The sequence below is a fragment of the Electrona antarctica genome (genome assembly GCF_951216825.1).
Source record: "Electrona antarctica genome assembly, chromosome: 15".
NCBI classification, from domain to species: Eukaryota; Metazoa; Chordata; class Actinopteri; order Myctophiformes; family Myctophidae; genus Electrona; species Electrona antarctica.
Genome location: NC_136796.1, coordinates 18,279,662 through 18,298,286, shown reverse-complemented (window position 1 = coordinate 18,298,286; position 18,625 = coordinate 18,279,662). Strand labels below are relative to the sequence as shown.

Below are 18,625 nucleotides of genomic sequence, written 5' to 3'. Positions count from 1 at the left end.
ATGTTATGAGCTGCATACTATTACAGACATTAAAGTAGATAATATTTATTTTTTGCAATAAATTGTCGGTGTTGGCCCGGTTTCCCAAAGGACACCTCTTAGGTGTAAGAGGTATGATGTTGCACATGCTCAGTTGCCCTCTAGGCCGCACATGAAGCCTGTGAACATAGACATTCCGTGCATAGATGTGCCACGCAATGGTATGGTAGGCCTCAGGCCTCAGGTCTACCATTCTGAAATTTAATTTAATAATATTTGGACAGCTGACAGTAGGCTCTCGTCCCTCTTAAAAAAATAATAATTTCAAAGTTTTTATATTTAAATGAGATGAAGAAAGTCACCACTCGCACCACACATTTCTCTGCGAATGGGCATGTGCAACACCATACCTCTGAATTATTTTTGTTTTCTTTTTTTTGCACTGTCTCTGGCTGTGTTCCTGGGTCCCTGGCTGTGTCTGAGCACGAAAATAGCGTTTGGTTGGTTTTCATCACCAAGTGTCACTGTTGTGCAGCCTAACACACACACACACACGCACACACACACACACACACACACACACACACACACACACACACACACACACACACACACACATATATTAACTGTATATATGATCATTTTGGGTGTGACAGTACAGTAGAGTGACAGTACAGTACAGTAGAGTGACTGACTGGGGACCCCCACATGGTAACTCTGGCATTTCTCAACCGTTTTGGACGCGGGGAGGCTCTGGAGTTCACACAGGTGTGATTTTCTTGTGCTAATAGAGCCTGTCTGCTTGCTCAGGGGATACACACACATTTGTGTCAGATCCTGTGTCTATAGGACAGACGGTGACCTTTGACACGATCTAAATGTCTCAATATAGAAAACATGGGTTGCAAAATTGTGGGATAGAATTTGAGGGAAAAAAAGCACTTATTTAAATGGTGAATGATATGCTTGTCATTGTCACTTGGAAATAAAATAGGTGTACACGTCCATTTATGCCTAAAAGGGATTATTTATAACTTTTAAGTGAGGAAAATTCAAGGAGTTCACACACAGCCATTTGCAAATGAATTGATTTATTTTGAAGAATCACATGCAGTTCTTCTATAATTCATAACATGCAGCTACATAAAAATAACCAACCATTAAACTTCTAGACCACTTTGGTAGTGGTTTGGGTTGTGTTACCTTGCCATGATATACTCCAAAGGTGCGCGAGAAATGAAACAGTCAATTTCTCCATTGACTAGAAATTCAAAATTATGCTCCTCATTGACTTACATTTAACGAATGCAAACAAAGCTGATTCCGATAATATAGAACATCCCACAAACCCGGTACTAGGTATTTATTTTTACATGTCAACTTCCTGTTATATTTACTATTTTGAAGATCTGGATCCAGATCCGTGAATCGAGTCTGGGTTTTCTTCCCAATAAAAATAGCAAAATCAAGCCAAAGGTCTACCAAAGAAGTGGTCTAGCTCTTTCACATTGTTACATCCCTATTGTTGATTGTTAAAAAGCTTTATATTGTGAGTGATCATTATCATTGCTAGTGTTTGTATCAGTAACAGTGGCCTCTCTAGCTCTTTAGTAAACAAAAATAATGCATTTTCACGTATCCAATTTGGGGACAGAACCGATACAATAAGATGCATGATAAACAAGCTGGGATAATTAAATGGGTACTTTCCAGAATGGATGACACATGGCAACCCTGAACAAACACTCTATACTATTACTATCTAAACATAGAGCTTTAATATTTTCACAAAAAATATATCACTTACTGTATATAAAAGTATAAAATACACAATCAATTCCTTGTAGCAAAGTAAATAAGTAGACAATGTAGAGTCTCACAGACAGCACATTTTAATCTAAAAATGGTACTTCAATGGAAACTAGTCTTTAGCTGTAGGCCTACTTAAGACATGTGTAAATGCTGTGAAAGTTATTGTGTTATTGTGTATTATTCAATTAATCTAAAAAGTAAACTATGGAATTATCGCTGCAGCAATACTTGCAGCCCTGCTTGAATATACAAATTCATTTTCTTATATTCTTTGTACAACAGACCAGCTCACAAGCTCACTACACATAGCAATGTGCGCTTGTTCACTTATTTTCTTGTTCAGTTATTTTCTGCATGTGACTCCCGACACTTACAGACACGTGTGCTTGACAAGAGAGATGATCAGGGGAGCAGAGTTTTTACCATCCTTATTAAGATAAGGACTGAAGTGCGGATAGAGGTTATCAGTGAAGGTGCAGCCAGTGAAAGAGTAGAGATGAACTCTGTTCTCCACATCATAAAAGGAGACCAGACCCTCCTTGTAATCCACAAACACTCCCACTTTCTGGACCTTCTCTCTTACAGGGATGTGGACAGCAGGGCCAGCAGCAGCCCAGTACTCATTTCCATTTCTCAACACTAAAGTCCAGTAACCATTACTGGGAGTCGCTGTGATTGTTTCCTTCCTATTGATGGACTCTCTGGCAACTCCTAAATCCCAGTCTGTCTTCTCTTTAACCTGAACCTCATAGTAAAACCTTCCTGAGGAGATGCTTTGTTTCCCTAAGACACAGACACATGTAGAGAATCTCTCTGCGTTGTCTGGGAGATCTTTACATACGGCTCCATGGCTCACTTGTTTTCCATCCTCAGACAGGATGAGTCTGCGGTGTGCTGTATCCGGGTCCAGGGTTACGTCCACTGCACATTGCTGGATCCTTTTCAGCTCAGCACCACACAGCTGCTCCATCTCTTGACTGAGTGTCTTCTCTAGTGTCTTCTGCAGCTGAGCCACAGCTTTCCTCACGGTCCCCACAGAAGACAGATGGACATTGACCTTTGTCCAGTCCTTGGTGGGTGGAGGGCTGTTGGTGGATGGGAAGTTCTGGAGGGGGTGGAGGACAGTGTGTGAGAGCTGCTCTAGCTCAGAGCTTCTCTTCTCTAACTGAGCAATTTCCTGCTGCAGCTCTTTAATGAAGCCTTCAGCCTGTTTCTCTGTTGTTTTCTGCTCCTCTTCAATCCCACCAATGAGCTCAGCCTGGCTTCTCTCAATACAGCTCATCAGAACAGCGAAGACCTGCACACTGTCTGCTATCTCTCTGTCTGCATCTTTCTTGCTGAGCTCTAATGAGTGTTTGACCTCCTGAATTTTCAGTTGTCTCTTCTGGATCATCTGCTGAAGTTCAGCCCCTGGCTTCCTTTCATATTCTTCTTTCAATCTGTGCCTTCTGAACTGAAAGCACAACTCTGCGAGAACATTATTAACATAGAGTTCTGGCTTCTGGTAGAAGGTTTTGTTACATAGTGGACACTTGGAAACATCCGTACTGTCCCAGAGCTGTGTGATACATGTTTTGCAGTAGTTGTGTCCACATGGAGTGGTGATTGGATCAGTGAACACATCCAGACAGATAGAACACAGGAAGTGCTCTTCAGAATGGAGACTGCTGGCAGACGCCATTTCTACACATTGAGAATATAAATGAAAATATAAATTGAACGTATACGTATACCAACAAACTTCCATTATAAAATATAGTACAATATTTACAGTACGTATAATTTATTGAGAAACATCATGCAGACACATGTAGACTCTACCTAACTGAAAAAACATATTCAGACAAATAGAACAACCATGGAATTTCAGGCATTTCTCTTGTGTTGTGTATTGAAAATCATATCTTTTCTGTAGGCTACTCACCTGTCTGTCTTTAAGTCTGATACAATCCTGTTGATGTGAGGTGTATGCACATAATCTGTAATATGATCTAATCTGTCACACTGCTGTGGGTGTGTTTTATTTGTGGTTATGATTGAGATACCAGTTGACTTGTAAAAGTTAACTCTCGCTAGACTCTTTCATGCAGTGCAGAAGGTTGGCAAATGCAGAATAAAAACCTATTTCATCCCACAGGGGAAATTCAGTAACCTGCTTCCCAGGTGGGCTCTCTGCCAATTCAGCTAGGGCTAGTGCGTCATCATCAGACATGTTCCCGATCAAAGTCCTTGAGATATGGCTTTATAGCACCTTGCTGTTTGCACTGGAGGCTGTCATCATATACTGTGAACTTTGACCTAATGAGTAGATGAAACATCACAGAATGATTGGAAATACTATTTCCTCATGAGGTTTCAGTCATAAATAAGATCCCGGCCAGGCCGGGTTGTCTACCCAGGACTGTGTCAGTCGTGGGGTGCAGCCGCTGCTGGGAGAAATAGTTTGTACAACAGATGGTTTAACTATTTGCATTGGTTGCATCACTGCAGAAGTAAAGGCGTTTTTGGAGGTGTACTGTATAAATTATAAAGGCCCCTCAACATGCATTTCCAATTTGGGTATTAATTGATTCAGCATTAAGACTAAAACATTCTAAATACATATACGCAAGATTTGATCTCTGGTAAGTCGCCCTCAGAGTTGACGTGAGAATGGGCGCAGTCGTAGTGTGTGCCCAAAGTCACGGTCAAAAAATAATGATGAATCCCAGACATAACGTAGGAATCGTTGGTAATCCCGGTACGCTTAAATTATGAGCGTAAATTGCTTAATGAATCGGGCCCAATATGTTTGTGTTCTGTATGTGTTGTATTTTGTTGTATGTACATTGAACGTCTCGTAAGTAATGTTCTTCAGGAGGATTTACAATTTACAATCTAGGCATTTAGCAGACACTCTTAATCCAGAGCGATTCGTAAGGAAGAACAACAAACATGGTAACAGTGGAGTATCTTTATAATGAAACTATGCATATATACTATATAGTGCTATGTCTACATGATATAAGTTACATAAGTTGAGCCTTTGCATACGCCTGTAAGGTTGTCGGGGCTAGAGCAAGTGCTACGGCAAGTGCTACGGGCTAAAATAGCCAATGCAAATGTTTGTACTCATTCATTTCTTATCTCAGATGAGGCCTTTAGGTGGCTAAAATAGCCGCACACACACACACACACACACACACACACACACACACACACGCATGCGCGCACACTTTTTATAAGACTTTTAAAAAGTGGCAAATAAATAAAGACAAGCCAGAATACAAGTTAATCTGCAAGGACAACAGATCTGAATTGCAGGGCTGTCAATTAATAACCGACTGCCAAAAACAAATCAATGGACAAATCAATGGAAACTAATTGCCTTTAGTGGGGATTAATACAGTTGTCTGAAGTTTGACACACCTTGGCTTAGACTCTGACCCTAACCTGCCTGATGTGCTGTATAACATTTTATTGCAGGGTTGATACTGAATCAGATCCACAGCCTTGCTGTGGGTCACAGTAAGGTTAGCACTGTGCTGTGCTGTGCTGTGCTGTGTGTATAATCTGTATATATTTTGTCTTTCTTTTCTTTTTTACATAGACGTTACCCTTCTTCATCATACTGCATGTCACACAAAAGTAGCAACAATTGCTGATCTGCAATTTTTTACATTTTCGTTTAAGCGGTTATCAAGTGTGTGTGTGGGTTTATATTGAATTATATTGTGACAAAATAACAAACTACATTTATCCATCCTGAGAAGTTTTTCATGTTTATAATCACTTCTTTTGTTCTCAACAAAGGTACCAGCATTGGTTCTCCAATATTTTAATGTCAACACCACCCAAACCTTTTGAAAATAGCCAATCTACAAGCCCTATTCTGAGGGGAACATTGGCCGAAAATACCGCTGTGCCGGGCTTGTAGATCGGCAATTCTCGGCAAAGAACTTTGGTTTAGAACTTTTAGAGATTTTGGTTACGTCAGCTGTGATTGTGCCTGTGAGAATCCAACACTGTCTGAATGACTGACATACCCGTGGCTGGCAGATGTGTTATCATGACAGTATTGGAGTTTGAACGTTACAATTGACTTTTGTTATTTTATTCATTTTATCCCACAATTTTGTAACACATTTTTCACCCGGTGCCAATTGCCTATAAGCTGTGATCCTGGGTGATACTCTCCCTCTGCCAACTTGGGTAGAGCACTGAACTAAGCTCATGCTACCTTCAATGCATGAGGAGTGAGCAGGCCGCTTCTTATCAACCGACAGGGGGGAGTTTCCCCGCGGTAGGACATAGCATGTGGAAGGAACACGTTATTCTAACCAGTTCCTTTCCCCTCCATCAGGCGAACTAAAAAGTAACAGTTTTTGGACACACACCGACAGCGACAAAATATAATTAATTCAAGGTGAGATCCAGTTTTCACACTGACTGTTCAATGAACTCAGATTCTCTCACTGCGGAAAATATTGACAGCGGCATGTGGGGGGCATTTCTTCTAATTAAACTGCAATTGACAGAATCGGCTACCCAGCACATACTGTATTCTGTGAGCATTTTACATCTCTCAAAGGAATGAAGTAGTCTTAAAGCAAAGGAACTAATTAGATTGACCTTTGGGCCTTTCTATTGATCTGTATAGATCTCTATAGAGCACAGAGGATTAATACACTGCTCTGCTTGTGCCTTTAATGACAAAGGACATGTTTGTGCTGTTTATCCACTGAAAGTAGATTGGATAGTTAATTATTTCATTAAGTTTTTCTTCTCAAAGCCTCAGTGCGTTTGATGCCCTCCCTTTTATTAAAAGAGGCATTTGGTTTACGTCACCTGCTCTGCAAATTGAAATGCAAATTGAAAGGAAGCAAGGCTTCCGGCTAGTGATAATACCTTCATTTATGAGTATGCATATTTCAAAAGTATATAGAAATATCATCCAGAAGGCTGTGAAGTCATTAAACATCAATGGGACTTAATGTTTTGATTGAAGGTACAGCTTCACTGTAGCGTGGCTGTCTTGGCTACAAAGTGTCCCCATCCAAGTGAATTTGTTGTCACAGCAGGATGACTTGTGTCCACCACTGGTAAGTACTGGGAGCTGATGGTAGGTGTTGTTGTAAGTACTGGGAGCTGATGGTAGGTGTTGTTGTAAGTACTGGGAGCTGATGGTAGGTGTTGTTGTAAGTACTGGGAGCTGATGGTAGGTGTTGTTGTAAGTACTGGGAGCTGATGGTAGGTGTTGTAAGTACTGGGAGCTGATGGTAGGTGTTGTTGTAAGTACTGGGAGCTGATGGTAGGTGTTGTTGTAAGTACTGGGAGCTGATGGTAGGTGTTGTAAGTACTGGGAGCTGATGGTAGGTGTTGTTGTAAGTACTAGGAGCTGATGGTAGGTGTTGTTGTAAGTACTGGGAGCTGATGGTAGGTGTTGTTGTAAGTACTGGGAGCTGATGGTAAGATCCCATAGCTGGTGGTGACGGAGGTGTTGCATAGCAACCGGACCAATGTTAAAGATATTGCCCCATAGCTGGGGGGTACAAACATATTCGTACTTCACAGAGACAGAATTAAATACCGGGACCTGTTAGTAGGTGTTTGTTCAGTACTTGGAGCTGATGGTACTGTAGGTGTTGTAATTACTGGACCCATTGAAAAGGGGATAAACACCCTCGTTGTCGGACAATACCGACAATAAGCCGGCCACTCCGACCCTACTTAGTTACTACTTACTTAAATAGAGAATTGTACAACCGTACAAGTACTTTAGGAGGGGAGAGAATAGTCTTTCCACATTCTGCTACCCATCTACAAGTTCACAACGCATTGCATTGTGAGCATGTAGATCGGCTATGCTCGGCAGGATACATTTAACAACAAATAAACGTGTTCAAACATACATTAACACATACATTTCTTTGTGTGTTTGACATATGAGTCTGGATTGTTCATTTAGCACATGAAGTCCCTGTTCTCACTGTGTACAGTACCAATATGTCCTCATGCCTCCACGTCATTCATCAACGTGTCCGCGCGCCACAATGTCACCAAGGACCCCCCACACACACACACACGTAGGCTATTTTAGCAGGTGAATAGAGTGCCTGTGGTTCATTCACACTTTCTGCTCAACCTCATTTCAGCCTGATATCAGTGCTGTCCAGCTCTTTTCATCTCTGGGTGTGCTGTCTGGTCACACATGCACGCACACAATACACCCCCAGGGGTGGAAGCCACTTTGCTGCATCCAAACAATCTAGTTATAATAGCCATTATCTCCTCTCTATTACAATGGAGGCAATGTTGTGGTCAATTGTGGGTAACGCTATTTTTCACCCTGCTTGTAACCCCCTCCTCCTCCCATTTAGTCGTTCACTATACGTTTTTGCTGTAGTCTCTCTCTTCTATCCCTCTTCGCTGTATCCCTCTCCATTCTATACCTCTCTATTCTCTCCACTTGCGCGTTTCTCAATGCAAATTGACTGCTGTTGTTTCACCTCATTAGCCTTGCTAGCCCTCATATATTGCAGTCATATTGCAGTCATATTGGAATGTTTAGGCTAGTGTGACAGACAGAGCTGGACAGCACTGATTGCCTCCCAGCGTGTGTACTTAAGGACCTCCAAATGATCCATATGCCACAGCTTGGTCTTCAACATAGGCCAACATTTCCACATGTCTCCTCACCCCCTTCTCCCCTGCTCCGTCCATTGGCTCCCAGTTACTGCCCGCACAGAGCACAAAACAAAGATGTTGGCTACAACACAACCAAAGGTATGGCACCCCAATATCTTCAGTATTTGTCAGTGCATTGTCAGAAACAGAACATTGTCAATGTGAAAGGGGGGCATTTCCAAAGGTGTTAATGTTAATTCTATTCAGATTTCGTGAATAGATATAATTCCTCTGCTGCGGGACACTTCTTTTCAGTAGCAAAGCAGTAGAATTAGCAAGGAAAACATGCATTTTCAGATAACCTTCAGGAAAAGATCAGGAAAGCATCAAGAGTTGGATTGGAACATTTGTATGTTCCCACATCTGCAGACCCAGAACAAATCGCTTGGCTGTTCTGTAGTCAATTGTCCATCATTGGAGGTCCGCATTTGATCAATCATCGTCCTCCGCTAGCTGTCACCACTCTTCCTCGGTCGCTAACTTATCTTTCCAAGTGGTCACTAAATCTACCAGAGAAGATATGCAAAATATGATGAAGGTATACGGCAACTAGCCCATCTGCGAGTCAGTTGCATCGCTTTCTGCATCTCTCCTTCCCTAAAGCCATCGACGGAAGCTTGACCGCAAACTTCAACTGTGCGTCTCTTATGTAACGAAGAAGGTTCTTCTCATTAGCGCACGCAAGCACGCACGCACGCACGCACGCACGCGCGCACGCACGCCAGTGGCAGTGGCGTGCACAGACATTTAGAGGGGCAGGTGCTCAAGTGAAAAAAGGGCACCTTGTGCAGCGCATGGAACCGGCCGGTTGCCTTAATGGTGTGAGATTTATAGATTCTGGGGCCTAAATTATATATTAAAAGCTTTTTATCAAGATTTGATCAATGTCACCATGGTCCACATACTGTACAGTGTACACTGTACAAAAAAAAACCTAACCCCTAACCCAGAGGGAAAAGGGCAGGTGGTGCTCTAGCACCCCCTAGTGTCTATCTGTGCACATCACTGACGCACACACACACACACACACACACACACACACACACACACACACACACACACACACATTCAAAAGCAGCTGATCTACAAGCCATATCACACAGTGTCTCACATTCAGCTTGTAGAGCTTTTCTCGCTATTCATCGTAGAAGAAACAGACAGCGGTGGATTTGTTATTTGCAGACAGATGATGAATCCACAATTCTTCTTCATTCTGCGTTAATCTGAAAATGAATGGAGTGAAGAAAGAATGTGTGCTGGTTCTGACATGGTAGCACTGAGATTCTGACATGGTAGCTCCCAGGTATCAATGGATCGTTGATATTCCAGCCATGATGACGTTTTAAACGTCCTACTACGCCTTCTTTCTCATTGCTATTTATCGGTAAAATAACAAATTCATACAAATTCAAGGATGCGAATACAATGGAAACTTCTCGTGGTCATCTTCAGACCTCTGGAACGGTAATTCAGAAAATCAATTTAAATTGTTTTCCACCACTGGGTTTATATCATTCCTTATCAAAGCCTTATCGCTGCCTCAGTGAACAGAGACATCAGTCCACAGTACTGTCTGTCACTCTATCACGCTGCATACCCCACATGCTGCCATGAAACTCACAGAAGATAAAAAATAAAGACGATTAACTAAAGGAGTTAACGAGAAGGTGACATGCTGTAGGAGGATGGATGGATGAAGGTGGATTCCAATCCAGATCACGTTCTTGCACACATGCACGCACAAGCGTACACTTGCGCAGAGATAACGTCCTCTGCCGTGATTTTGCATACCCACAAAATACAGTGTTCATAGCACACAGTGTATCATCATAGCACACAGCCCTGCAAAGAGAGATACTATACAGCATCGGGATGAAAATGTCCGTGAAGGAAAGGTACTTCACTCATTGGAGCGAGTGACCATGAACACTCATCGCTGGAGTGGACATACTTGACTGTGTGAAATAATAATACATGTTTTCAGAGTTGATCGGACATCACAGGCTTACATATTTTCTCTATGGGTAAAATGAATGGGTTATCTGTAGCACCACCAAATGGCCTCGACTGCTATGCCCTGCTATGCAGAATTCATAACTTAAGCTCACAAGCGTTGCAAGTAGCCTATATATCGGGAGTAAGCCACATACAGTACACCATCATCTGACATCTCTCTCTCTCTCACGGTCCAGAGCTGTTACAATGTGCTACTGGATGTACTTCTGTTTAATTAGGAGACAGATAACAAACACCATGATGCTCTGCTATGTGCCCTGGTGCGGAGAGAAGTGATTAAGCTGCCTTTGTTTCAATATAATTCTGTCAATCACAGCATCATTTTGTCTGGGGCTGCTAAGTATTTCATTGTTCAGCAAACATGATACCTCCCCACCAAACCCCACTCCCGGGAAAAAATAAGGCAGGAGGATTAATATAAAGTTATAAACATAATGAACCTCTCCCCAACTCATTTGTGCCTTGTGTCCTGCACTTGTGACACGTTATGACAAGCTCACAAAGGGTTAAACTAGCCCTGCTGAATCCTAACAAACCTGCAGATGACCAAAGGCCTACAGACCCATCTCACTGCTCTGCGTCCCATTTAAGATCCTGGAGAGTATGATCCATAGCCGCTTTGAGCCAGTGGTGGACCGTCTGGACCCTGGTTTCCGTCCGAGCAGGTCGACTGTGGACCAGGTAACACTGCTCACGCAGGACATTGAAGACAGCTTCCAGGCCAACGAGAAAGCTGGGGTTGTGCTACTCAACCTGACAGGCGCGTATGACACCGCCTGGCACCGCAGACTTCACCTCAAGCTTTTCAATTCAAGATCACCATATGGTGAACTTCATCATGGATGGTCAGCAAAGCAGGCTGAAAAGATTGAGTCCCCCGTGCAGGGCTCTGTCCTTTCCCTGATGTTGTTTAATCTACGACCTACCGGAGACAACATCAAAGAAGTATGGGTATACGCAGATGACCTGGCCATTATGCTACGACGACCGACCTGGAAGGCAATGGAAGATGGTCTTAACGAGGACATGGACATCTTGGCTTCCTACCTCCGCAAGTGGTGCCTGCACAGGCAAGACAGTGTCGGCAGCATACCACCTCAACAACAGAGAAGCTAAAAGGGAAATCAATGTGTTGACAACAAGCGCCGACATCTGACATACGGACGGACACACATAGCTCCGTAATGGAGCAGAGGCACCGCTCAATTACAGCTGGGTCCTTGTGAAATAACTCTGATAAGTTATTATATAAGTTAATATATTGTCGCTGTCGGGCAGAAACCTCTTAACTCCATATTCTAACTTTTTGTGTTTTATTTTTTATTTTTTACATACATGAATGGCCTACTTCATACTACAGCATCACACAAAAGCAACAAAAGTAGCAGACGGACAAGCTTGTATCTGCTACTTTTGCTACTATTGAATTTGAATCCTAACAGTTTTGGGTTCTACCCAACAGAGAGGATATTGTGTATTCATATTCAGTCCTCATCTTACCACCACAGCAGTCGTCTGGTTGGTTGGTATACGGTCCATATTCAAAGCATGTTCTGCCTGGTCTCCTTTTAAGTGGGCTGAGTCCAAGGGATGGAATGAATGTCTTTGTACGTGAAATGAAATGCGTGTTCTATAATAACAATCTCATTGAAATGGCAGCCATGCAGCCCGGTCTACTCTAGGCCAGCCTCTGAGAGGCGATGACATTCTGTTGAACACTATTTCATTTCTCATTATCAGTGGTCAGAAAGTGCAAGTACTGTAGTTTAAGTAACTTAACTAGTTTTAGGTACTTTTACTTTACTTGAATACTTTACTTTTGCTTCAAACATCCCTCCCGGGTTGGTTCGGGATTATTTATCCATCTACGGTGCAATGCGATAATACTTCTAATCCACTACATCTCAGAGGCAAATATTGACAGCTTTAGTTACCAGTTAGCCTATTTCACACTTCTTTGTGAAAGTACTTTTTTTAATACAGATACTTTTGACTCCACTGCATTTCTATGAAGGGCACATTATTAATTAACCATTTAGCCCTATTTCAAATTGTGAAACTAGTAGAACAGTACACCTCACAATGTGACACATTGTGAGCTTGCAGATCTGCAATTGTCACAATTTAGTTTTTTATATTCTTAAAAGCAAGTACTTTTGCACTGATAACTCAAGTATAAATTTGACAGAGCAACTTTCACTAGAGTTTGAGTAACATTTCATCAGGAGTATCTCAATACTTTGACTCATTGAAATGGCAGCCATGCAGTCTGGTCTAGTCTAGACCAGAGTGCGAGAGCAGAATACTGTGTTGAACATTCATTTCATTTCTTATTATCTGGTGCTGCTCATTCTATCATCTCTCCTCTTTTTCTCTTCTCCTCGCTCCTCTCCCCCCCCCCCCCCCCCCCCCTCTCTCAATCTCTCTCTCTCTCTCGCTCTCTCTCTCTCTCTCTCTCTCTCTCTCTCTTCGTCGTGCCTAAAATATCTTCCTCATATCAATCTGTATTCATTCCATCCGTCTCTCATCCTGAAGATTCCTCCTGTGTGATAGGTTGCTGTCTGCCATGCCACGGACCCCATTTTCTTATTTTATTTATTTATTTTAATCTTTGTGACCCCAATCTACAGTATATCTATATAACCAAATGCATGTCAACAGGCTCTATGCACATCAGCCTATAAGAAAATGGGCCCTCTACCACTATCCTTCACAGGTATTACCAACTAATTAAGGCTCTGTTCCATTTAGTATAGCACAGTGGTTCTCAAATGTAATTTCAAAGACTCTGAGAGTGTAATTTGTACACTCTCAGAGTTACGGGCCATTTGGAACCCCCTCGAGGAACCACATTATTATGTATGTTCTTTTAGGTTGTATAGTACATGTTTTTTTTGTTTGTTTTTTTAAGAAACATTCCTCCTTTTGGGAACATTAGCATATGCAGGTGTGTGCATAATTTGATGAGGCCGGGTTAAAAAAAGAAGTATCTTTTAAGGTGTTCAATCATGCAGCATGGAGAGGTAAAAATCACACTTTCCGGCCACAATTGGCGTCCTCACTTTTCTGTCATTCCGGCCAGTCACAATTGGCATCTTCAATTTTCTGCCCTCACCTCAATATGTGGGCTATTTTGCTCAGCCAATCAAATCATCGCTATGGGGTGATCAGCCAATCAAATCATCGCTAAAATGCACACGCGCACACACAAAGCTGGGCATGGGAGGGCCCCTCAAAAATAAGACAAGACAATTAAAAATTGCACCGTGTGAAGTGAGGGGTGCTCTTATGCAACATACATCATCATACATCATCCTCATTGCGTCCTCACCCTCGTCTTCAATATTTGTGTTTACGCAATGTTTGTGTACATAGGAGCTGGACATAGGAGAAAAGTAGTGCTCTCTGCTATTGTTTTCACCTTCCATCTCTCTAACATTTGCTCTCCGCAGCACTCACCTCTTCCTCTCTCGCCTCTTCCTCTCTCTCCTCTTCCTCTCACATCAAAAGCAACCTTTTCTGGCCTGCTTAATGGTCCATTATACCTTCACTCTGACTCAACACCTCTCCAGGCTCCTCACTGAGACACTCCAAGACCTTTTAAGATCAACTAAATAAAATAAAAACAAGAGGCTTTTACTTTTTGGAGGTGAGAGAAAGGCCACATCGTGGGCTTGCATGTCCAAAACCTTTATGGAATATTTACACGGTTAATTCAATTTACTGTGTCGTCTCTGTCTGTTGGAAGTCTCATCATGTCCAAAACTGTTACTTTTCTCTCCTGGTTTCAAAAATAAAAGGGCATGGGTGTTTCGAGCTTGTGGATCTCATCTGCTATACCTTTTGATGCTTTTGTGTGACGCTGTAGTGGGATCAAAGCAAAGGGCATGAACTCACATATACTCAATATGGACATACTGTAAGAGGTTTTCCTGTGTGTGTGTGTGTGTGCGCGTGTGTGCGTGCGTGCGTGCGTGCTTGCTACTGTGATGGATTCATTTTCATGATTAATTAAATGTGATGAATTTATATGTTTGACTGTGATAGATTGATTTGCATGATTAAACATAATATATATATATTTATCTGTGACTGTGATAGATACATTTATGTGTGTGTGTGTGTGTGTGTGTGTGTGTGTGTGTGTGTGTGTGTGTGTGTGTGTGTGTGTGTGTGTGTGTGTGTGTGTGTGTGTGTGTGTGTGTGTGTGTGTGTGTGTGTGTGTGTGTGTGTGTGTGTGTGTGTGTGTGTGTGTGTGTGTGTGTGTCATAATCCATCCAAAATCCAGTTTGTATCCAATTGTATCTTTTTTTTTGGTTATATAAATTATTTATAGCCTATTGTTTTTGGAGTTCAACCATACACTTACAGCATACAGAGCAGTCTAATAGTGTTGTTTCTGTATAGCACTAGCTTAAGTCAAAAACCTTAAGCCAAAACCTTGCCAAAACTCAAAATCTTGTCACCAAGTGTCCATTCTTCTTTCATGAATAGGGCATTCATTCTCAATGAAAGCCTCAGACTAGGAATTTGTTTGCGTGTCTGGAATAGTATAACCTTATAGACGTAATTCCTTAATATCTGAATCATCACATAAAAAGCCTTATATATTCTCTTCATGGCGTTTCTATTAATTGTAATGTCAGCGTTTGTCACAAGGCATGAATTATTCATGCTATATCCACTTGCTTTCAAACAAGGCCATTCGCACTAAACCTTCCACTCCGAGTGAACCAGTAAAATATTGACGGAAGATAACACGTCTCAGATGGAACGAAGGGGGGCATTCTTTATTTATTTTTCATGTGGTGAAGACTGTAAAAAAAAAAAAAAAAGGTCAGCTATTACACGACTAACAATAAAGTATTAAGGAGATTGTTTTGGAGGAATTGTGGCTTCAGAAGAAAATATGTGTAACAGCGCGAACCCTGAAATGGTTATTGATTTTATGTTCATGTGAAATATCGTTGCTGTAGGGCAGAAACCTTGTATATCCATTTTATTTTATTTTTTTGATTATTTTGATTAGTTCATTGTTCACACTGAAAACAGCCGGTTCAGTAGCATATACAAGCTCAGATCAGATATTTTAGCAATTTCTGAAAAATATTTGAAAGTGAAAGTATTGAATTTGAGCTTGTGGAAAAATAACTACATTGGCTCCATGGGAACCCAGGTTATCATCCCCCCCTATTTCCTGAAAAGCAAAAAGCAACAGTTGTGGACATGCAAGGTTTCCACCCGACAGCCAAGATAAGTAACAGACTGTGTTCATAATTCCAATGCACAACCTTTAGATTGAATCTGGTCCACGGTCACAGCAATCGATAGGTTTTCATCTCCATCAGCTCTGGGGCTGTATTAATAATATACCACCGCTAGCTGTCGGGGGCGGAAACCTGGCATGTCAAAAACCTTTGCTTTACCAGGAAATGGACAAAACAAAGTCGTGTTGAGTGCGTTCCAGTGGATCCAATGTACAGTAGTATAGTTATCATTTAGTCAAACGTTAATATTTTTCATTGTTTAAATATTTATAAAACCCACATAGACACTTTTTCCAAAAATAGCAAAAAGTGGAGATACAAGGTTTCTGTCCGACAGCAACGATATATAATATTGTCTGCTCTAGTTTCTAGCATCCTTCATTCCACCTCAAGCTCAAATCCAGGGAGGTTTTCTCCTCTGTGTCGATTAGGAATTTCATATCCCCCCCCCCCCCAGCTGTCGTTGCTCATCATCTTGGTGTGCGTGCATGCGTGCGTGCGTGTGTGTGTGCATGTGCGTGTGTGTGTGTGTGTGTGTGTGCAGTTACTATACTTGAGAGGGCAAAATGTCACCACAAGTATAATAGAATATGAGAAGTAGAGAGTATGAGGACATTGTCCAGTCCTCATAATAGAAACGTTGTTTTAAAGTTAAGAAAAAGGGGAAATATTCAAATTGTCCGTAATTGTCCACCTACTAGGGACAATTTGAATATTTCCCCTTTCACCTCAATGATATAACATTATGTTGTGATATAATAATATAGCAGCGGGTAGCCTACTTGAATCATTGATTGCAGTCAACTGTCTTTGTGTGTTTTGGTAAGCTGATACGAGACGCGACGACGCACCGATATGTGACAGGTATCCGTGACCCCCTCGACGATACATCTCAAGGGGTAAAATAACACATGCTACTCATCAACACAAAGTCGGTTTTGTGGAGTTATGTGATAATTACCAGAGGGTGGTAATTAAACCAATCACCTGTATCTATTTGCATTCCCTTTAAGAGACGCTGCGCTTCGCGAGGCACACTTGGTTTTCTTATAACAAATTGGAGGAGAATCAAACAATGTTCTGCTGTGGAAAAGTTGAAGTGTGGGATCTAGCTGTATAATACACATACAATCACTCCCTCCTTTAGTTATGCACAGTTACTGCTAACATTGTGATTACAGACAGATAAAGCCAGGACACAGTCATTCGCAATTTCTAATCGTTGGAGCAATGCCTTTTGATTTCTCGACCGACCTTTGGAGTTACATCTTGGCAATGTAACTGCACAACCCAAACCTCTACCAAAGTGTCCTTGCACCAAAGACAGATGAACAGGGGAGTGTGTGCCAGCCTGGCTGTCACACCAAATGGCTCCCTGTTGAGAAATGGGACGTCCCGTCACGGGCCACCATCCTCTGATGGATGCTGGACCGACCGTTCAGAGACTGGCCTCCTTGACAGTGGCCCCAAAATAAATTTAGTTTCTATTGACAATGATGACATTAGGTTGGTTTCATTGAGCACAATAAATTACTGTAAGTGATCATTAAAACAAACATGGTCTATCAGCTCACCTGACAAGACCCAGACGAGCTACCTTGATTATATTTCTGATGGATCATATCCATCAAGCATGACAGGAAACTGGCTCTGACTGGCTGCTTGTCAATTATGATTATTAATGCGACATTACCTCCCCTCCCCTCCTGTCAATTATGATTATTTATCTGTTCTTGTACCTTCTCTTCCCAGACTCGATACGCCTTCCTTGTCACCAAATCAGATTATTTCTGAATAACGGATCGGGGTGTGTCTCCTGCGTTTCTCCAATGACCCAGTGGTGGGTGAAGTACTTGAGTTTTTACTTAAGTAGAAGCAGCAATTGTCCTGAATTCCAAACTTGAGCAAAGGTACTAAAGTATCTGCCCTACAAAGCCAAAGTGCAGTAACTACATTTTTGGATACAAAGACTTATTTCTATTTGTGTATCCCAAAGGTCAAATTAGCCTGTGTGATTTGGGGGGATGAACAATTACCTCAAGAACATATTTACAATTAGTGTAAAATCACTTATTTGCGATATGTCATTTGGCTGACCAGTTGAAACACTTTTCAATCCAGTATTATATTCCCCGTAGTTAGGGCTTTGTAGGGCAGTATTGGCACCAAAACGAAGCTGCACTATATGTAACGTTCCTATACCACAGATTTGAACCCGGTTTCCTGGGCAAGTGATGATTTTTGAGGGGCGCTGGCCCCTCCCATGCCCAGCTTTGTGTGTCTGTGTGTACCCCATAGCGATGATTTGATTGGCTGAGCACGGAATGTGATGATTTAGGATGATAAACACAAGTGTGATTTTTTATTTATTATTATTTTTTACCATTGAGCCTGCCTACTTGCTCAAGGGGTGAATTTAATCTTGTCCTTCAGGTCAAAACCTGAAGGGGAGACATGACCTTTGACACGATCTAATCTAAATGTCTCAAGAGCAGGGAGGCACAATACAACCACCCCAGTTGTATAATATATATATTGTATCAAAATACAATTGCATTGCACATTGTATTTTATTCATAATAAAAAGAGTTACATAGTTCTGTTTTAAATTACCAAAAATAAAACAGACAATCTACACACAATGTGTTACGTTGTTATACGTTGTGAGATTGTAGATCAGCTTGTACATTGTAGATAGATTTAAAACATGGCTCAAGTGGTTAATGTTTGATAACCTATGCAAAGTAACTAGTAACTATAGCTGTCAAACAATTGTAGTGGAGTAAAACGTACAATGAAAATGGTACTGGACACACCGAGGTAAAATAAAAGTATCTCAGAACTTGACCACTTCCCAGCACTGTGCAGGGCTGTGTTAAAAGAGG

General features: G+C 41.6%; 1 protein-coding gene across 1 annotated transcript; it reads right to left on the bottom strand.

The window, feature by feature from the left end:
- Positions 1–2,161: 2,161 nt before the first annotated feature.
- Positions 2,162–3,472, bottom strand: LOC306937977 (zinc finger protein RFP-like; the record flags this gene model as incomplete). Its single annotated transcript, XM_079522000.1, has 1 exon — positions 2,162–3,472. One exon carries the CDS (start codon positions 3,470–3,472, stop codon positions 2,162–2,164), a length of 1,311 nt encoding a protein of 436 aa, XP_079378126.1.
- Between the last annotated feature and the right edge of the window lie 15,153 nt (positions 3,473–18,625).